The sequence below is a fragment of the Epinephelus moara genome, chromosome 8 (assembly GCF_006386435.1).
Source record: "Epinephelus moara isolate mb chromosome 8, YSFRI_EMoa_1.0, whole genome shotgun sequence".
In the NCBI taxonomy this organism is placed as follows: Eukaryota; Metazoa; Chordata; class Actinopteri; order Perciformes; family Serranidae; genus Epinephelus; species Epinephelus moara.
In genome coordinates, this window is record NC_065513.1 from 41,239,300 (window position 1) to 41,261,822 (window position 22,523).

General features: G+C 41.3%; 1 protein-coding gene across 1 annotated transcript in view; it reads right to left on the minus strand.

Moving 5' to 3' along the window:
* Positions 1–22,523, minus strand: part of fras1 (Fraser extracellular matrix complex subunit 1) — a 399,990-nt gene that overhangs the window by 140,277 nt on the left and 237,190 nt on the right. The window contains exons 20-22 of the mRNA XM_050050884.1: positions 8,715–8,870; positions 4,533–4,679; positions 1,283–1,429 (exon numbers count right to left, since the gene is read on the minus strand). Coding sequence (XP_049906841.1) covers positions 1,283–1,429; positions 4,533–4,679; positions 8,715–8,870 — 450 coding nt within the window. The remainder of the gene's footprint in view (positions 1–1,282; positions 1,430–4,532; positions 4,680–8,714; positions 8,871–22,523) is intronic.

Genomic DNA, 22,523 nt, shown 5'->3' on the forward strand with positions numbered 1-22,523 from the left:
CATTGCACTTTTCCTGCCTGCCTCCTCATCAGTCAGTTCTGCACACGGGTCCAAACCTACATAGTTGAAACTCTGACACCATTTACTTTCTTACATCACAGCGGGAGAGTAGAAAGCTACTACACTACACTACACTAAACTACAGGGTTTTCCTGAGAATCCAAAAAAGCTTAGAGGTAAAATTAGGGGGTTCTCCTGAGAAAAAGATCATTGATAAATCCAAATGAATGTAGGTTGTTTGTAGAAGTGCTGACGGGGTTATACTGCTAAAGATTCTCTCAGGGAAATTTCCCTTGTGGCTCAAAGTCTCCCAGAGGGTCCTCAAAGCCCTTTCAGTTTTCAGAGAGCAGCAAGCAGTGCTGCTTTCTATTGCTCTGGGTTCATCCAAGGTTCAGTGGATTATCCAGGTAGCGACTGCGGCTAGCTGGGGGGATAAACACAGCGTCATGGGCTGGATGGCTGAAACCACCTGTCGAGGTGGGAGGCACTGCTAGCTGCCTCACAGGAAATCAAACTGTCTATCTTGCCACTAGCGGTTAGCTTAGTTTCTAATCCCGTGTTAGACATGGGAGGCGGTGGTTCCACCTCAGGGGCCAGTTCCTTTGGGCCCGATACCTGTAAAAATCTCATTACATTGAACCAAATCGCTGATAGAGGGAAGTCTGCGAGGTGACGTTTTGTTAGAAGTAGTAAGCTTCACATGAAATGGCTTTCTGTGAATTAGAGTTGATATCAGTGTTAAGCCAGCATGACAACACAGTCGGGCTGTTTGCATTCTGAACCTAAATCCCATCTAGTCATTACTCTTCGAGATAAGCACAAAGGAGAAAACATATTTTCACACATCTTATTTGTGAGTTGGCACTAAAGCGGAGTGAGATTCAGTCTGACAGGATGTGGTCCGGGCTGGTTAGTGTGTAATTAAATATACGAACAGAGTTATTGCATGCAGAATGAAGAAAGGACAAGTTAGTCAGTGTGGTCATGGATCCTCTGAGGCTCATTCATCAGCTTCTCTGCACACTGCAAGATTTAATACTAAGTTAAAAAACGCACACGCAATGTTTAGGATTTGCATATCTGGTCCCACAGTTTATTACTTGATCAATGGACCCCATAAACTCGATGTAGCACACTGCACTACATGCAATATGGATGGAGAATAATTTATGGATATCATAAAGGGCGCACTACATATGCTCATTATTAACCCAGTGTTTCTCCCTCTCCTTCCCTGTGCCCCTGCAGTGTGTGTTGGGTTGTCATGGTGATGGCTGCGTACCTCTGCAGGCCCGGGTCGTGGTGTTGAGGTAGTACTGATGGGCGCAGCTGTCATATTGGCATTCTCCGAACAGCAGCACCTTGGCCAGGTCACGGCAGGATGTACAAACCCCGGCCATGTCGCACGTCAGGCACTGGCTGTCACACGCTGCAGGGACATGGAGGTCAGGTTAGATACAAGGTCAGAGAGGAAGAGATCAGTGACAGGATGTAATTACACCAGCCGCCACCAGATACTGGCTGAATGTAGCTGTGTTGGATCCAGGGATGGTCAAAGTATTGAACTCTTGGACAATATGGTTTTATCATGTTTCACATTTGTCATCATTTCTGACACTTTTGTTGCACAACTTTTGTTGAGTTTGCAAATGATCCACCGGCTCATAAGACTACAGTTACACTATGACTATGACATCCAATAAGAATGTGTTGTGTTGTTTTGCCTGTTACATCCATGTCTGTAAAAACATGGATGCTTCACACACATCATCCCCCCAACAGCACAGAGTAATCGCCAGAAGTGTTTTTCATACTGCAGAACATTAAGATGTCACAGTGATGTTGACTTTTGACTTTTCAGACTTAAAATGTTATCACTTCCTCTTGGCCTTTGAGTACCAAATTCTAATCAGTTCATTCTTAAGTCCAAGTGGAAGTTTGTGCCAAATTTAAAAAAAAAAATTGCTCGAGATATCCTGTTCACAAAATGAGACTGGCACAAGGTCATGGTAACCTTGACCTCTGACCACCAAAATTGAATTAGTTCATCGATGAGTCCAAGTTAACATTTGTGCCAAATCTGAAAAAATCTTGAGGTAATTTGACACAGACATGGTCACAGTGACCTTGACTTTAAACCACCTAAAACTAAGCAGTTTATCAGTTTGCTGAGTCCAAGTAGACGTTTGTGCCAAATAAAAAAAAACAATAATTCCCTCAAGGCGTCTTGAGATGTCATGTTCACAAAAAAGGACAAACACGAGGTCACAGGGACCTTGACCTTTGACCATCAAATTCTGATCAGTTCATCCTTGACTCGAAATGGATGTTTGAGCCAAATTTAAAGAAATTCCCTCAAGGTATTCTTGAGATAATGCATTCACAAAAATGAGATGGATGACAGGTCATGGTGACATTGACCTTTGACCACCAAAATTGAATGTATCTTTGAGTCCAAGTGAATGTTTGTGCCAAATCTGAAAAAAATTACCTCAAGATGTTCTTGAGGTAATTTGACACAGACGACACAATGACCTTGATATTTAACCACCCAAAACTAAGCAGTTTATCAGTTCATTGAGTCCAAGTAGACATTTGTGCCAAATTTAAAAAAATAATAATAATTCCCTCAAGGCGTCTTGAGATGTCCTGTTCACAAAAAAGGACAGACACGAGGTCACAGTGACCTTGACCTTTGACCATCAAATTCTGATCAGTTCATCCTTGACCCAAAATGGATGTTTGATGCAAATTTAATGAAATTCCCTTAAGCTATTCTTGAGATAACGCATTCACAAAAATGAGATGGATGAAAGGTCATGGTGACATTGACCTTTGACGACCAAAATTGAATGTATCTTTGAGTCCAAGTGAATGTTTGTGCCAAATTTGACAAAAAAAAAAAAAAAAGTCCCTCTAGGTATTCTTGAGATATGTCCTTCACAAGAATGAGACAGATAAGGTCACAGTGACCTTGACCTTTAACCACCAAAGACTAACTGGTTCATTGTTGAGCCCAAGTGGACAACTGTGCCAAATTGATAGAAATTCCCTCAAAGCCCTCTTGAAATATTGTGTTCACGAGAATGGGATGGACGGACGAACAAAGGGATTAGATGGACAACCTGAAAACATTATGCCTCTTATAATGCCACAGCTATTACTGGCACAGAAGCATAAAAACATACTCCTCATATCTACAGGAAATTGCGCTGAAAGTCAGGCAACACACAAAAGCAAAAACAGCTAATTTTGTGCGCAGGTCCAGGAATCATTCAAAGGATTTATTAATAAGTCAAGGCAGGGCATTTATAAATATTTGTACAATTTTCTCATCAACCAACTGCATGTACTTGAATGAAAAAAAATCCTGGCTCATGCATCCCATGATTATCTTTCATTACGTTTATTTTTAAGCAGCCTTGGCAGAGGTATGCACTGTCTGAGTGCTTTGTAGTCACTAAAGCTTCTGCAAATGTTAAGTCAAATGATTCTGAATACCGGTAGCTGTATGTGTCAGCTTTTCTCAAGGCAACATAAGGCAACTTATGTAAGTTCAAACAATACAGAGCTCCTGCTTCAATCGCAGGTACGTCAGTCACGAATACTGCCAACAGATATAGTGCAGAAGGTGGAGAAGGACATTAGTGAACTGTATCAGTAAAGATGAACAGGAGGCATACAAAGCTTTCATCTTTTTCACAGAACCATTGTGCTGCAGTGGTGGAAGAAGTATTCAGATCCTTTATTGAGGTAAAAATACTGTTTTGTGAAATTACTACACTACAAGTCCTGCATTCAAAATGTTACTTTAAAGTATGTATCAGTGTAATGTAGTTTGAATATCATAAGTAAAGTATTGATTGTGCAGGAAAGTGTTCCCTGTCAGTGTTTTCCTTTGTATGTTGCATTCTACTGCTGTCAATGTTTAAGGCTGTGCTCATTTTAACTCCTTAATATACTGTTGGATAGTTTAATCTACAGATCTTAGATCATTGTATGTTTGTAGCGTGACTTCCCTGTGAGAACCACATATTTTTAAAAAGTCAACTTTTCATGGTGTCAAAAAAACAGCCGTTTTCAGCTTTGTGACGATGCATTTTCCAGCTGATCCAAGATGTTTTTTTAGAGTTTATTTAGCTTAAGAAGTAGGAGAATTTTCTCAACACACAAAGGAACACTTCATCCTTCAGTTTATCACAAATGTTCAACATCAGCAAATCTTAAGATACATTGTTTTCACTGGAAAGGAAGGGGATGAAAAACTGTGATCTGAAAAGCAACAAACACTGTCAGACAAATGTAGTGCAGTAAAAAGTATAATAGGTGAAGTATAAAGTTATTATTGTGCTGTGCAGTGTTTTCATTATTTTGTCCACCGCCTGTGAGTCATCAAGGAATCCCCGGACACCATGTAATCTCAGATGTAATCTTGGAGGTGTTACCGCTATAGATTCTGTGCACCAGCATCCCTGAATCTATATATCTTATCTTCTAGGTGAGAAGGATGCAGAGGCAGTTACCCTACTTACCCTGACACATCCTGTGACCATTATCATAGTAACCGAGGGGACATTTGGGAGCGCAGAGACCAGAGGGCAACACAACGCTGCCGGCGGGGCAGGAGGTACAGGAGAGAGGCCCTGCCCCACTGCAGGCATCGCATGATGGATGGCATTCTGGGTAAAAAGAAAAAGAGAATGTCTGTGACAACATGCAGGCTTCACACACATCTCCCCCCTATGCACAGAAGATCTACACAATCAGCACAGCTTCAAGGTGGACACCCGAGATTAGTGTCATCAGTTCAGTATCTGACCAAATGTCTCCCCCCTCTATTCCTGAGATATGACGTTGAATAACAGCCAGAAAGATATTTTTACAGAACTTTACGATGTCACAGTGAAGTTGACCTTTGACCTTCACTTGATTGTGCTATCCTATTAGCTTTTTTTGTAACATTTTGGCATACTTAGCATATGAATTCTTTAGTTGTGGGCAAAAACATGTTTGTAAGGTCACAGTGACCTTGACCTTTGACCACCAAATTCTACTCAGTTCACTGTTGAGTCCAAGTGAACATTTGTGCCAAATTCAAGGGAACACCCTCAAGGTGCTCATGGTTTGAGAGCACTCCCTCAAGATCAAAGGTCAAGGTCACTGTGACCTTGACCTTCGACTACCAGATTCTAATCAGTTCATCGTTTAGTCCAAGTGGATGTGTGTACCAAATGTGAAGCAAGTGCCTCAATTTGTTCTTGACATATGGCATTCACAAGAAAAAGACAGACCAGGTCACAGTGACCTTGACCTTTGATCTACGACCACCAAAATCTAATCAGTTCATCCTTGAGTCCAAGTGGACAATTCTGCCAAATTTTGAAGTCCCTCAAGGCGTTCTTAAGATATTGCTTTTACGAAAATTGGATGGACGGATGAACAACCCGACAACATAATGCCAGAGGCATAAACATGTGAGATAAAATAGAATAATGCAGCATGAACGTGTCACAACCGACAGTATCAACACATAAACTTACTGCTAAGAATTTATGAATGAGGTAAACAGTAAAATAACGCAGCATTGTTGGGAACTGACCCATGGAAGCATAATACAAGGAGAACATGATAGGAGAACAGAATATGCAGTATGAAATCATAACTGTAGTAACACACCCACTGTGAACATCTTGAAACTCTCAGAAAAGTTGGAGGACTAAAAGCTGCTGAAATATCAAGTCCTTGATGAAAAAAAAAAAAATCATGCTAAATTCTAATTAAAGCCACATTCTTGAGTTTAAAAATACATATTCATAAGTCTCACTAATCACTATCAAGGGTCTAATCATTCTCAGATTGCTCTGCTGCTCACAATCCCCACACCCCACACCCCACCACCACACACTTCTTATATCCAGCCGTGCATATTAATTATCAACACCACCAAAAAACGGCTGAAAAGATGGAAACTTCACTAAAATTCACTCTGAGGTGGCGAAATTTATTTTTATTTCAACAGCATCTGTGTGTAAGCAGAGGTTTATTTGTGTTTGTTTGGTTTGTATATACAAGTGCTATTTCTGTCTATCTTTCTTTATGCATACATATAGGCTATATATGTGTATATGTGTGTGTGTGTGTGTGTGTGTGTGTGCATGGAGGTGAGTGCCTATGGCTCAGCTAAATGAGACTCCAGAGGTTTTGCTCTCACAGCCTGAAGCTTCCTGTTCACACTTTGCATTTACATCTGTGCGCAGATTTACAGCAGCTCCGTATGGAGGCAACGGCTACAGCTGCTGAGCTGCTAAACCACAGCATGATGATGAAGGTGATGATGATGAAAAGGCGAGGATGATTATGACGAGGACCAGGAGAATAGAGATGATGGTGGTCAGGGGGATTAGGATGATGAGGAAGGTGATGAAGACAGTAGGTGGGTTTCCCTCCATATGTAGCGCAAATTTTAACCACATTTATGTAGAAAGTTGGCAAAAGAAAATGTGACCTTATGAACTTTTTCAGCCACTGCTGTTATGTGAATACTGGGAATGGGTTCGCTGAGATAAGAAGAAGGTGGCGCTAATTTTCTCCTAATTAAAAGAACGCCAGTCAAGCGTCAAACAGAGGAAAACAATGGATGTATAATAACGCAGAACACAGTGGACAATGGAAAGTTTTGAACAACTAAATACAGCTCTGTGCTCTTGAAGTTCTTGGAGTCCAGAGTCCTGTAACAGCCCTGTGTGCATCCATAAGTGTGTACAAAGCAAGACGCAACCTCCAGGGCTGAAACATGAACCTGGAAGTGGCAAAACCCGCAGTTCCTCTAATGACCACTTGAGGCTGGCTCCAGAAGCCAGTCCCCATAAACCTCCATGTCAAATAACCCAACTTCACAGCAGAAATAAACATGTTTACAGCCTGGTACAGAAACAGTTTTGGTCCTGATAGCTAATTCCAACATTCACGGCAACTACAGGGGTCCAGTTTTTATATAATTCATCTGTTTACACTATATTAAGGTTTAAAGTTATGCATTTTTAAGGGTGAGGCTGCTTTTAGTGACAGGTGGATGCTGTTCATTGACAAGTCGCTTCCACAGCGACAACGTAACCATGGTGTAAACTCAGATTCACAGATTTACAGGCGAAGTCGTAGCTGTTGCTATTTCAGTGTGTTTTCAGTTTATACAGTGAACTGTGACGTTTTGGTCGCCTAAAAAGTCTTGTTTAGTGTTTGGTTGGACTAAAAGACCCTCTAATGTTGTGTTCTCGAGCTTGAACGCCAGAATATTTTGTGATGACTCGCTTCATATAGGCAAAAAACTTGTGTCATAAGCATGCGAAATCACTGAATCGATGAATGAGCTTCCGCCGGTATGTTCTTGGAGTCATACGACCCTGAAGGATCTCAGTGATGGCTGGCTATCGTGGGGCGATTGGTAACTGAACTTCAGATTTTCCAAACAGAAACATAAAATCGCACTATTTGCGTCATTCTTACGGCTTAATTCGTGTCATTTTCACTGTGTCCATTGCGCTACCAGGCGGGAATTTGCGTCTAATCATGTCTTTACATTGACTTTACAAATATATCACTCACACAAATTGTTTTATTCGCACCTGGTGTGAACATAACATGAGGAGTAAGATGTTTTTTTCTGGCAAGTACATTTTGATTCAATGGTTTTAAGCTAGTTTTTCACTAGCAAAAATTAGCATTAGCAGCTAACTAAGGTTAGCTTAACCATCTTGTCCAAACAATGTCACTTCTGGCTCCAAAAATTTAAGATGGCAACAGCGAAAATGCCAAACTGGATGCTCCAAAAAAGGAGTCCACAAACCTATGGGTGACGTGACGGTGGCTAAGTCTATTATTTAATACAGTCTGGTTAAAAACCTCCAGTGCCGACAAAGAGAGCTTGCAGTGTCGTTTGCAACGGCAGTATGTCATGACTGTTGCACTCAGTTGTGTGTACCTTTAATTAATACACCATCTGATGAGAATGATGAGAAAATGTTGATGACTACAATAATGATGATGTAATAATAATCACTATAATGATTCCAATGGGGGTGATGATAGCCACATAATCCTGTACTAGTGATTCACTAAAACACGTCGGAACACTTTTTCCAACATGAAGCCTTTTAGTTCTCTCATTTCTCGCGCACAGTAACAGTTTAAACAATAATACAGGTTTCCTCAAACACAGTAACTCCTCCAAATCCCCAAATATCTGCCCAGTCATTGTTTTGAATCTCTACACAGTTTGCAGTTGAGCGTTAAAGCATCGACAGTGAGCTGGGAGTAAATTTGGGGATTTAGTGCACTACTGGGCATTATAACAGAATCAGGAAGTGTATCTCTGAGCAGTTTCCTTATGTCCTTCTACAGCCTGAGGAGATGAACACTGGAATAAATTCCACTGCTAAATAAAAAGAATAACCTGTGACATAGCAAAGACTTATTCATAAAGCAGAATGTTTTTTTAAACACTGGCTTTGTATTCAGTCATTCTTCTTTGAAGAGGGTCAAGAAAAAAATTTGTACCAGGTCAACAACATGACCCCAATTTCAAGATCTTAGATTGATGAATAAAACATACAAGCGATGGTGGTATTATTCTTGCATGTTTTACATTCAGGGGAGCTCCAGCCTGACCTCTGACCTTGTTATATACTGTATATAGGCAGGGAAGTGAAAGTCCTTACTGATGCAGGCTCCGTGCCAGCCGTAGTGTCCGTGGGGACAGTGGGAGACGCAGTGGTCGCCCAGCAGCCAGGTCCTCGGCACTTTACACCACAGACAAATACTGCCAACGCCCATCTGGAGGTCAGCTGTGCAGCGCTGACAGTCTGAGCTGCACTCTGTGGGAAGGACACACATGAGAAGAAAGGCTTACATTTCTTACATCATCATACTGTATACAGATAAACAGCAAGCCAACATCAAAGTCAATCCTGTCTGGATAGTAAACTCATGAAAACTTCCATGAGATTTCATTTTCCATGTTTTAAACATGCATTTCAACCTGAAACCATTATCTGTACCTAAACCTAACCAGACCTAAACCACAGCACTGTCACACCATAAAACAGCAAGACAAGAATATTTTTAGGAGGTTTGCAAGAGTCTGCAAATCTAAGGTTACCACCAAGCCATCAAAGTCACAAGTTGCTTCTACCGCTGTACTTTTGTTCCGTCACCGAGATGAAGTGCCTGGAAAAATCCTGTTTGTGTTTAAATTTCTGTTTTTGGATTCAGAGGGAACACAGATTCTTGTGACATCACAAGATCATGCGAGAACAATGGGATCACACTCAAATTCATCTTGTCAGGCTTTAAGTCACATGTCACAAATCAGCATGCTGTGAGGAGCAGTATGAGTATATATCTCTATCACCAGTAATATCTGTACTGGTGATGAAGGAAAACCCATTTAGATAGCTATATTTGATCTGTTACTCTTGTGATTAAAACTGACCTGAATCCTGAGATTATTCTGTGAGTAGTTTTCCAATAAATAATAAATATAGCAACTTCTAATCAATTTCAGGCTTAAATTAACAACTTCTGGTTTGGTCCCACCCATTTCTAGTCCATGCAACACCCACTTCTGGTTCTAGCTGCACCCATTCTGAGTACATTTACAGATACAGATAATTTAGGTGGTTGAACAGATACAGATATAGGTACAGGTACAGATACAGATACAGATAATGGTGGTGTACTTGCCCAACCCACTTACGATTTAAACTCCACCCACTATTGTCATAAACCCCACCCATTCCAGGTGCAGATACAGATAATTTAGTTGGTTGAACAGATAGAGATACAGGTACATATGCAGATACAGGTACAGGTACAGATACAGATACAGATGTAGATGCAGATACAGATGTAGATGCAGATACAGATACAGGTACAAATAATGGTGTACTTGCCCAACCCACTTACGATTTAAACTCCACCCACTACTGTCATAAACCCCACCCATTCCAGGTGCAGATACAGATAATTTAGTTGGTTGAACAGATACAGATAATAGTATACTCGCTGATCCCTACAGTGTAGTTTATATGTGTATGATGACATGGAGAGGCGACTGCTCGTTCAAACCAACCATGGCGGCTCCTACAGAGGTTAGCATACAGTGTAGATGCTGCAGTAGCATCAGTTATATCAGAACTGGAGAGTATCTCTCATTGACGGTTTTTCTAGATGGAAAAGATGTTTTCACTCTTCTCCCAACTGGCTGATGATAGACGGTGACAGACAGATGGTTCATCCATTCACCTGCCAAGTATTTCATGAAAGTGCCTGCCCTTTTCCAAACAGTTTCCAATGATTGCTTCTCAGATGGTTGTGTGTAACAAACCATCTGGTGCGTCAGGTTTACACATAATGTGGTGTCATACTAACATGATAACAAATATTTGATTATTTTTCAGCACTGTAATAATAAAAGCTTTAGAGGGTCACCATGTATAGTTGGAGATCAAATATACGGACATTTACAGGATCTAAAAGGGCTTCTCTCTTACATCCAAGGTTGTCAAAAAGGTTTTATGTCTGTGGTCAACAGTCTAAATCCAAGATCTCTGGTGTTACAGTGTCAAACTGAGGGCAGAGACAAGGCTGGTGAATCTCTATACAAGCTTCTGTAATAGTTGAATAACAAACCAGGATTTCCATTTATTCAGAAAAACTTTTTGATCTATATTTACTTCAAAAAATCTGTAATCTTCTGAGAAGTTTCAAAACCTGTGGGAGCTTTCTGAAAAAAAACATACAAAAGAAAGGCAACACATGGAGACGAGCAATTTCTGAAGAATAATTACACAAAAGAAACATTTAGAAAAGTTAGATTTTAATGAGGATGTGTCGCATAGAAGTGCTGGAACTGGGTGTTAAAATGCACCAATTAATCCTAAGTAATAATTCTTTAGTGAGAAATAAAACTGGAAAAGAAATTAGGGCTTAACACATTGTGTCCTATCTGTCTTCCCTTTCCTCATCTATTTACTCTCAATCATAGATTTCCCTATTTCGTTGAGAAATAAGCTGGTTCACGCTGTTCACATACCCACGGACCCGTATATACCCACGGAACGAAGCACAGCAGGGTTGCTGAAATGGAGCGGAGATTAGCAGAACAATGATGAACACCTTGTGGCGTTTTATCTGATGGTGTCTGGGTTGTGTCTGGCCGGCACAGTGGTGGGGACCTTAAAGTTATCCGTCCGTGCTGAGATAACTATCTACAGTGTGAAGCAGAACAACAGGGCTCTGCAGGTGAGGAGTTGTGTGTCGGCCAGGTGAGGGGACAGATAAAGAGGCTCATCACGCAGGGGTGTTGGGAAGAAAGAAAATAAAAGGTAAGACCATGAAAGCAATACTCGTGGTTAAGGTTAAAGTAAATGAGAAAAGTCTGGAGGGATTACAAGAGGAAAGCAGATGAATATCAAACTGTGTGACAGCAAGATGTGGATTTAGTCAGAAATGCGACAGGTGATCACGTCTACCCTTTATGAGGACCAGCTGTGTTTCACTTTTGAGAGTTTAGAAGTGCTTTCAAGGAGAAAAAGAGAAGATTTTAAAGTGTAGTTAAAAGCGAAAATAAGGAAACAAGTGAATTGAAACGACGCATGAACTACACTTGAAGCAACCTGAATCTTAGACCAAGTGTTGTAGTACCACAACACAGGAAATAAACACACTTCTACTGCAAATTTTTCTGTTCTCACCTGACACAAACTCAAAAAGAGCAGGTGTTGTTTTTAACATCGTTGCCTTGCAACACAGGCATGCCATCTTTAACTCCCTGTTTCCATGGCTTGGTCAAAATATACTTGTACTTTCTTTAGACTACTACTTTTTTATTCCATTGTTTCATTTCCTATAAAAAGATGCAGAAGTTTTAGAAGTGAGATGGTGCTGACTCTGCTTACACCAGCAGAGTCTGTCTCCAGGCCCTGAGGGTGAAACCCTTGTTTACCTTCAGTCTCGAGTCTTAAAAACCAAAGATCTGAGTGCTGAATCATACATTTTCATTCCTCCTGTGTGCCTCCACATTCTGCCATGTGGCTTGAGTTTTAGGCTCTGATTGTTTGGCTCGTGGTTTCATTTTGGTTAAACTCAGTCCTGTTGATCTATGTTTCATAGACTGGGACTAAACAAGACTAAACACTGAGAGGCACCACTTGAGGAAGTTTATAGTCAAGAGGAGAGACAGTGAATTAACTGGAAACTTATCTACTTTCGATAATACCAACTCTTGAGAGTTTGTTTTGTTACAGAGCTCTCAGTGAGTAAGGTAAGGCAAGGTAAGGAAACCTTTAATGTCCCAGAGGGGCAATTTGAGATACAGACAGTAGCCTTGACTACAACAAAACAGACACACAGGAGGAAACATAACACACAGTATCCAGTATCACACACTGCCAGAGGTAAATCATGGATATTAATAATCACTGCTGGTTAAGAAAAGCAACAGCAGACGGGACAAAGGACAATCTGTAACGCTTAGTGCTGCATTTAGGGAGGCAAAACCTCTGCCCTGATGGAAGCATGTGAAACTCAACATTTAGAGGTGACCCCGTCTGCGTACGGATGCTGGAGGTAATTAAAAGTAATACCAGTGATCTTACAGCACAACTTGGCCACTTCTTCCAACTTGTTCTTGTTTTTAAGGCTCACGTTATCAAACCAACAATGTTACAAGAAAAAACTGATGTGATAAAAGAAGAATAGAACATTTTCATGATACTCCTTTCTACATCAAAACTCCTCAGCTTCCTTAAAAAGAATAGGTGTTGGTTTGCTTCTTACAGATCAACATTCAACTTGTCATCTAAGACAGTGCCCACTGCACTTGTTCTGCTTCCTGCTACAAAAGGAGCAGGAAGGCAGGACCTCCTCTGAAAATCAATAAACATCTCATTGGTCTTAGACACATTAAAGTGGAGGAGAGACTGGTCACACCAAATAACAAATTCATCCAGTACTGGGCCATGATCATGTTATGATCCATGAAGAAGGCTTACAATAACAGAGTCATCCCTGTACTTGAGGACAAATCTTGATGCGTGATTACTCTGATATTCATTGTGTATAAACAAAATAAAAGCGGAGAAAGAACACAGATTCCTAAACTAAAAGAAAGGGCTAGATAGTAGATAGAAGCATGTAATTGCTGGTTCTAGACTCACTTTTCTGAGTCACACTCCTGTACTAACGTAGCTTCATTTGCTGTCCTTCTTTGACTCGATTCTCTCGAGTCACATGACTTCAAGTAGAGACAAACTCAAGCCACAAATCTGGTGAATTTAGACTTAACTTGACAAAATCAAGAAAGACTTGCAAATACCAATTCATTTCTTCCTTTAATTAAAACTAAAAATGTTTGCAGCAAAATAACTCGCTGCGAAGAGTCGACAATGGATATCAGCGGGAGGAAAAGGTAGCTGTGGTAGTGCAGAGAATCTCAGCTGTGGTCAACTAAGGCCCAGTCCCATTTCTACCCCTTAAATCTTCCACTTGGTATTGAGTGCCCTTGTTTACGAGATAACCCTTGATGAGGGAAGTGAGAAATATTACGGTAGAGATCTTTTCCTAAGAAATGAGACACCACTTTATGCAAATTGACGTGGCCAACGTGCAGGCGTACGTCACGCGTAGTAGCGACGCATGATACCGGTAGTCATTCAGGTTTGAAAATGCCAGCTCCAGCGCTTGTGTTGTGGCGTGTGCTATGTTTATTCTTCTCCATCTGATGAAACAATGGAGAAGAAATGCTGAAAACAGGAGGCTCCTACGACTTCTTCTAGTTCTTATCGATTTTGTTCGGGTAAGTCGATTTGTTTAAATATTTTGACGCTGTGTTCAGCTGAGTTGCTGATGAGTTTACGCTAGTCCAACCATCTGTTTGTATAGCCTACATTCTGATTGTACAGTGACAATATTGTTTTCCAAAACTTGCTGATGTTGCTGACTTCGCAAGGTGTTCTGGGAAACTTCATCTTCCACTTCGTTGAAAGTGTGGGTCGGGGCTCCCTTGGAATCTAGGGCAGGTTTTAAGTGTTGGAAACCACTACCACTACCTCAGTTCTGTTTTGGGACACCACTAGCCTAAACATGAACGCGCACAACCAAGTGCAAGTGGGTATTTCCAGGGGAAGTGTGGGTATTGGGACAGGCCCAAAGACTGCTGGCAACACAGAAAACATTCAGCTTCAAAATAAAGACTAACTGTAACTGCATCACAGAAGTATTATATCAAGGCACACCTGATTAGTTCACTTTAAAACCAAGCACCAGCCTCTGGGGCTGAAAAATGAAGCCAATGTGGCAGTGCCAAAAACTGCAGTTCCTCAAATGGCCACTTGAGGGTGGCTCCAGAAGCCAGTCAATCCCCATAGACTTTACAGTAGAAATAAACATGGTTACAGCCTGGTACCCTGGTCTCTATAGCTAATTTCAACATTCATATAATTAAGGGCGTGGCCACAGTGACAGGTGGTTGCTGTCACGAGCTACCACCTGTCTGCTAGGCCTCATGTTAGCAAGTCACTGAACTTGACCTCTTGGCTGTGTTTGTGGTGTTGGTGCCTGCTGGAGACTTTTTTATGCAATTATTGGACAAATTATACGGCTGTACGAACAAACTATTTCAAAGAAGTGTGTTTGTCGGTAAGTTATGTCACTAACTAGTTAATTAGCCGGCTAATTAGAGTTAGCCTTGGGTATTTTACCAGCAGTGTCTGTCTCTATGTTGAGTTACAGTTTGACAACATGGAATTTTTATGGTAGATTTATGTGTAACATTTGTCAAATCACTAAAGCCTAGTTCACGTTACACGATTTTCACCGCGATTTTGACGTCGCAGAGGATCTTGAGAGCCACCTTGGGTCGCAGGTGAGTCAGCAGATAGTCTGCCACGATGAGTCCTCATGTGTGAACAAGCCTACGAGCAAGTTGCCCCCTCGTCTGTGACTGGGACTGGATATCTGGCATGCTAGAAAACTGGAGAAGTGTGACACGACTGACAAAGAGCATCAGCCAATTAGAGGCGAGATACGTCCCACGTCAGCACGCAGACGGACGGAAGAAATGTGAGGAGTACAAGCCGGCAAGCAACAACAACAATGGTGGCATCCACAGGATCAGGAGCTGTCGGACAACCATGTTGACAGGTAAAGTTTAGCGCCGGGGAACTTCATAATATCCTGCTTTGTTCACGCGTGACAAAAAGTAGTTTGGTGACGTCTACGCGTTATCTGGGGCTCCGTCAGCGAGGGCTCGGTGGAGAAATCTTGTGGTGTGCACGCACAGGTCGTAACACAGTTGGCGAGACTCCCGATGACAGAAACACACGTCGCCAGGTATGAACACTCAAAAGATTACGATAGTCTCCGCGACTCAAGACTGGTCGGCCAGTCGTGTAATGTGACCTCGCCTTAACTTGCTGTGAGATCCATTTTAGATGTTTGGAGTTGAAGAAGTGTAAACTTTTCGTTAAGTGGTTATGGTTAAGATTGGGCATTTTTCACTCAGAAAACCAATTTGGTGAAGTCCATGTAGTCCACATTTCTCATACATCTGATAATAGCAGACATTTCCCTCAAGACATAAAGTATAATTGAGTGCAAACAGGGTCAATGATGTAGCCACCAGATTGTGAACTATTTTAATTAAATTGGAAAATGTTTTGATCTGTCTTCATTTGTCTGACAGCTATATTTGTCTGCTTGCATTTATTTCGGAGTAGCTGACATTTAACTCAGACAGTGATCATTTCATAGCAACTGTTCCTCTGACAGCAGCGTGCAGAGCTACAAACTCCAGAGCATGGCATCTGCCCAGGTGAGTCACACTCTCCTTCTGAAGCAGGTCCAATATCAACAGAGTAAAAGGAGAAGAAGAAAAAAAGAGCTTCCTCTCTGTCATCTCCCATCCACACCTTTCATATCACATCACTTTACAACAAAACACGTATCAGCATTCCTCCTGCCAACACTCTGCAGGCAATCCGGCTCCGGGCGCTAAACAAATGGCTCCACGGTGGAGATAAGATAACTCAGGCGTCAGGGATTATTGACTGTGCAGACTAAAACTGAATATAAAACTAAAATGGTATTGATTTGGGTCCTCAGAGTCCCTCTTTATGGCGTAGTTACCATTTTTGAAGCGCATAAAAAGGTATGCTTGAGTTATAAATGCATGGCACGCAGACTGGATGATCATATTCTCCTGTGGGCCGGATTTATACCAGACATTATCATGCTTTTTTCCCTGCATCTCCTGAAATATATAGAGCAGAAACTTCTTAAACGAGAGTCATACAGGAAAAATAATGACTCTAATGTTCCTTAATTAGTTACTTTCATGTGGCTTTTTGCAATTGATAAGAGTATAAGACTTGTTTCTGTGAGTTAGGAAGGAGTCCGAGTGCAACAAAAGTTCAGAAAGCAAGAGGAACAAAAGTGGGACATCATCTTTATTTGAAGTTACAGGCGTAAGAGGAGACGGAGCGTCGCAGACAGAAAAGCTGTGTGGTCCTCTGACGCTGACTTCACCCTGTCTAGACATGTTGCCCTAACAAAGAATGGATTTACAGATGCAGCTATTAAAGAAGTCCTACTTTTCACGCCGAGCTCTAAATCACTTTTGGCTCTGTAGCCCAAAAACGAAAAAAGTTCAGCTGTTTTTTTGGATGCCAAAATTAGGATAAAGATTGTTCTGGACACTGGCTGGGAGGCACTTTTATCTTGTTGTACATTATTCCAATTTAGCTCCACTCTGTCACTCAAACAAAGGCCTGCATTAGTGCAGAACAGATGCAGAACAAATACGTGTGAAGAGAGGTCTTAATCAGACATTCTACTTTACAAGTACAGGACAAGAGCTCACAATGACTAAGCAACAAGAGTTTAATTGTGTCAACATCATGTGCAGAACATCAAAAGCCACAGCTTTAGTGCTGAAGCTAACAATAATTACAGTGTTAAGGCACAAAGAGCAGCGCATCGTATTCTATTGAGCTGTAATTATCTGTCATTTCTCGGTAAAGAAACAAAGGCAACAAAAGATTTAAAGCAAATTTGACAAATGTCTTCTCATACAGAAGTATTTCACGCTCCCATCTTCAGCACATGGAGTTAATTAACTCCAAGTCAGTGTTTTTGTTTCACTCCTAAATAACTATTTAGATATATTCTTTGTTCTCTTTACAGCCAGCAGAAGTTTAAAGGGTTAGTTTGTTTTAATTTTCTTCTATTTTATTTATTTGATGTCGGAGGTCTCCTTCGTTTAGATGAAAGATAAATGCTTTGGATCTTTAGATCGTTAACCACCGTAAATACTAGACAAGGCCTTCCTGAGTTCAAACGTCTCGGCTCAGGGTCACACTGAAATGTTACTGCCTGTGCTACTAAAAATAAATTATACAGAGCTTGTAAATTAGAACATAAATTGGCAAATAAAATGTTAAAATGATGTTAAAATCAGTAAAATGGAGTTATCATGTTCAGCGGTGTAGTAGAGGAGCTAATTCATGTCGGTCTTCAGCTTCAATACATGATAAATGTATGAAAACAGACATCGACAGCAGCCGTCGCTGTAGGCAACAACGTGTCTTTAATGTGTTTCCATGGAGGGTTTTTGTTCTCTATTGACAAGGCTGAAATAAGAAAAGAACATTTTATTCCAATATTCAATATCTTGTTTCTATGGTGATGCATTCCTGTTATCCAACGTGCAGGACTATTTTAAGCTTCATATGTTGTTAAATAATGGCTCCAACACAATTATGACGCAAAAATAAATTCTAGTCTCTGTAAGCTTTGAGCTTAAGTGTTCCAGAAAACTCTCTTTCGTTTGGACCTTCAGAGCTCAGATCTCAACATTTCCGCGTGACCGGCTCTGAAGTCGATTCTCTTTACATCAGACAAGAAAGATTTCAGAGGAAGGAAGACAGAGGGAGAGAGGGAGGGAAGGAGAGGCAGCAGGTTGGCAAGAAAGTTTAACTGCAGCTGATATCACTCCTCATGTGAGTCTCACATCTCAAGCTGAACCTCAGATCAGCATGAGTAGCAAAAACTGTGTGGACTCACTTTTGCAGGCAATTTGCGATTTTATATCAGATTTTTTTGGTTCATGTTTATTTACAGTGAGCCACATCCAATTATTCTGTTGATGCTCAAAAACAACCCTGCAAAGGTAGAAATAAATCTCAGACCAGAGGTCATCACCAGCAATACAAACTACAAATTACAGTCTCAGCAAGCGCACTTCCATCTCTAGGTTGGGTTAGGAACCACCAGAGCAGGAAAAGTGCACCAATAGGAACTTTGCCTGGAAAATTAGGCCAGTTTCCACCGCAGGAACTTCGGGGTAATTTTACGGGGCCGGGGCTGTTGGTGCGTGTCTCCACCGCAGGAACCACCCCCGAAGGACAGAGTTCCGGAACTTTTACAGGGGCTAAACAAGTCCCTGCCTCGGAGTAGGTACTCAGAACGGCCACGAGAAACTCCTGGCTGGGGCTTGGGGTTTACTTGGTGCTGATTGGATATACTCAAGGCGGGATGTGACGTCAACAGAAAGCAACAAAATAGCCGGCATTTTTAAAACTCAGCAGACGAGGGTTAGCTCGTTCATAGCTTCCACCGCCATGTAAACAAACTCAATAACAGGTCCGTGAAAAACATATTTTTTCCAGCGGATATCTTACTTACAACATGATTGAGCTAGCAAAGCAGTTTTGTGTTGATATGTGTGGTATGTATTCAGTTTTAGGAAATCACGATGTCTAGAAAGCATCAGTGGCTGCAGCTGACAGGGACAGCTTACAGCAGCAGCAAAGCTAACATCAGGACGTCATCTGTTAAAAGCCTCCCGTTGTTGGAAACGACATGAAACTACTCCAGTTAGCTCAATCATGTTGTAACTAAGACATCTGTGGAAAAAAAAAAATTTCACGGGCCACTTTGTGAGTTTAGTGAGTTATTACAGACACTGCTATCGGCTAACAGCTAACAGCGTCCCTACGCCACTACGACGCCCCAGTCAAAATGGTTGCGCAACGATTACGGCACATCCAGAGCCCGGTAACTTTATAGGAACCTTCCTCCTACTCTGCTCTCTCAGTGGAGACACGGCGGTTGAGAGGGCCGAGTGAGAGGACGTTCCTGTAGTAGTTCCTGCCCCCCAAATAGTACCAGGAACTTCTTCAGTGGAAACGGGCCTATTGTAATCTATGCCCTTAGAAGAAACAGATCATAAAATACAAGATTCCATGTTCACATGTTAACACAAAGCAGGCGAGTGAAGTAGAATTAAAAATCTGAAGACCATCTTGTGGCTGCAGCATCTATTAGGGATGCACAATATTGGATTTTTTGCCAATATCCAATATATATGTACGTATATATATATATATATATACACATATACTATATATAGTCTACTTTTTCCCCCACCTAGTTTTAGTGATCATCAGGTCTCTTCTGCAGTGGAATTAACATCATATTATACATGTATTCTCTTATCGTGACGGCCCACCAGCAGATGGAGACATGAAATACAGTACTTTCTAATGTATGTAATATTCATTCATTGTGCAAAATAAGAGTTTTAAGTGTATTTAGACTGTCTTTTATTGCCTCAGTTTTTATACACTTAAGTGTTTTTATCAGTTCTTTTAAAAGTTGCTGTTTTCATGTCTTGTCTGTTTTAATTACTGACATGCAAAGCACTTTGTCACTCTGTTTTGAACAGCATTTTATAAATAAAGATTATTATCATTATTATTATGTACCAATATTGTTAGTATGTTGGCTTATTCCAATATTTCATTTTAAAGCCAATATCGGCCGATACCGATGACATGCCATCGTGCATCCCTAGCATCTATTACTACTCACGTGTTGGAAGGAACAATATGGAGGCTGGAATCGAGCAAACAGCCACTGTGGCATGGGCAGTACCTTCGTACATGGGATGGCCAAGCCACAGAAAATCTTGCAACAGTTCAACAGTGTAGACAAGATGAACAATGATACTGCGTGCCATGAAAACTGATTTCCACTCTGCTCTTTGAGAAAATCATCTATGGCAGTAATATGCTGAGAAAAAGGAGTTTGATGGATCAGTCAGCTTGTTTGAGGCGCAGCTCCATATCAAGTGTTGACAAGGTTTGCAAGGTGTGAACGTTGACTTGTCTTTGAGGCTTATCAGTGTCATCCTTGCTTGAGGACAGTGTTGATGCAACACTGAAGCATGACAGAGTGACGGTGGCTACGCTTTGGGCAGACAGTTGCTGGCGATCGGGATCGGAGCAAAGGGAAAGCCTAGCACTTCTCTAGAAGCAGTATACGTATAGTTTGCTCATGAACAAACACTGCAGCCCTCAATATCCAAACTAGAGCAGGATGTGCTGCCCTCTGACCTCGTCCAGAAGACCCTGCTCAGCCTAGGCTTCAAAATGTAGATAGATATATCAATTCAGTATCTTTTTATCGGGCATGAACCTGGCGTGTACGCACGTATTATTGAAAATGTGTCCACAGAAGCAACTGTAGGCCTGGACTACATTAAGAATCAGGTCACCTTTACCAGGTTGTTACAAAATCAGATGCAATCCAAACTAAATACTCTTTGCTATGTCAATATATATCACATCATTCACCTGGTACTTCTGTCATAAATTTAGCAGCTTGGAGGAGTCAGTGTTGGCTCAGTCAACATTTGGGATAATGACACATGAAAACAGAAAGAAAGCCAACTCACTGGTATTTATGGAAAAGAGGCAATTCAGCCAAAATAAAAAATGTTTCCATACTGGTGGAGACACATGTCCAACACAAATGTATTTTCATCACTGCCGTCTCTTTTTACGGGTATAGAATATTTCAGTCTCCAATAGATGTGGGCATTTCTGCAAAGGCATGAATCACAAACGAGCAGCAGTTCAAGACAGAGTGTGATGGCCCTGAACAGAGTTTAAGATAAGAGCATTTTTAAGGACAAGCCTTTGTGGAATTTGGCAAATCACTTCACTGGAGTGGCTAGCGGTAATAAATAGGAGCGACAAGAACGCAGCAGCTGTCAAATAGGAGTCAAATGAGGAGCAGAGACAGAGAGAGGAAGACAGACAGCCGGGAAGTTCAGTTCAGTTCATTTATTGGTCTCCTCAGAGAAATTTGACTTGGAGAGTAAGAGGAGACAGCCAATAGTGAGACATCTGCCGCTGATGGCTGCCGTCACATGAACCCGTGATTGAGAGCTAAAGCCTCATCGCCTTAAGAGGTTATGTAACAGCAAAAGGTACTGCTGGGTGGACAGAGGTAATCCAAGGGTGTGTGTGTGTGTGTGAGAGAGAGAGAGAGAGAGAGAGAGAGAGAGAGAAAGTGTGGGACAGAAAGAAGAGAAGGATAAAGCGAGAATAAAAAAATAAAGGAGGGATAAAATATGTGTGTATGAGTAAATCTGAGAGTAAGAGAATTAGAGGGAGCTTTGTGTGTGTATATGTGCTGGTGTGTGTGTGTGTGTGTGTGTCCTGGCCATGCAGAAATGATGACCCCAGTATTTCTGTGGCCCAGAGGTGCCTCAAGGTATCTTTTATTAACCGGGTCTGGCTGAGCTTGACCCATTTGAGATTAGGTTGCATGTGAGTGTGTGTTTGCAAACAAATATGTGTGTTTAACCACACTTATCTGCTTGTGTGTGCGCGAGCCAGCAGTGTGTGTCTGTCCACATCTGTGTGTGTGTGTGTCTGTTAGCTAAAATCTAGGAGCAGTTTCACATCTCCAAACAGTGCCTGTCATCAAAAACTGTAATTAAAAGTCAATGCATCTATTTTTGCCCCCCAGATTCTGTTTACCCCCCTGCTATCTCTTCCATGCTGGCTTCCCATCGTGTAAACACGCCTGTTTTTAATCTACAGCCAGCGGTCCAGATAGGTAAAAACTCATTTCATTACCCAGCGAGAGGGAGGAGGACAGCAGGAGCTACCTTCACACACAAACACTCCAGTCTTACCTTTTCTGTTTATCCTCTGTTTATCATATTTTGCCTGCTGAAGACAAACAGCATTTTTTGTGTGCGATGAGGAAGAGGAGTTAGGGCGGGGAGGTGTGAAGGATCTTGGGCTGGTGTTTATTAGCCAAGATCTAAAGAAAGCTCATCTTTATCCCGGCGGATGTTTCATGTAGAGTTTTTCTGAAAGGTGTAACTGCGAGCAAGAAACTCATTAAATGTTTTATTTTCTTAAATTACACCAAAAGGTGAAAATACGTTTATGGAAATAAATGTTTCTTCAGTTTGTTGTGGACAGTTAAACACAGTTAAAGGGAAATTTCGGTTTATTTCAACCTGTCTCCTATCGTCCTAAATTTGTTTCAAGTGACTAGTGACATAAAAATAATAGTTAGCATGTTAGCCGTTAGCCTAGATACAGCCGGGGCGCATAGTAGCATCAGACCTGTTAAAACGTAAGTGAACGGGCAACCTTCAAGTGCAA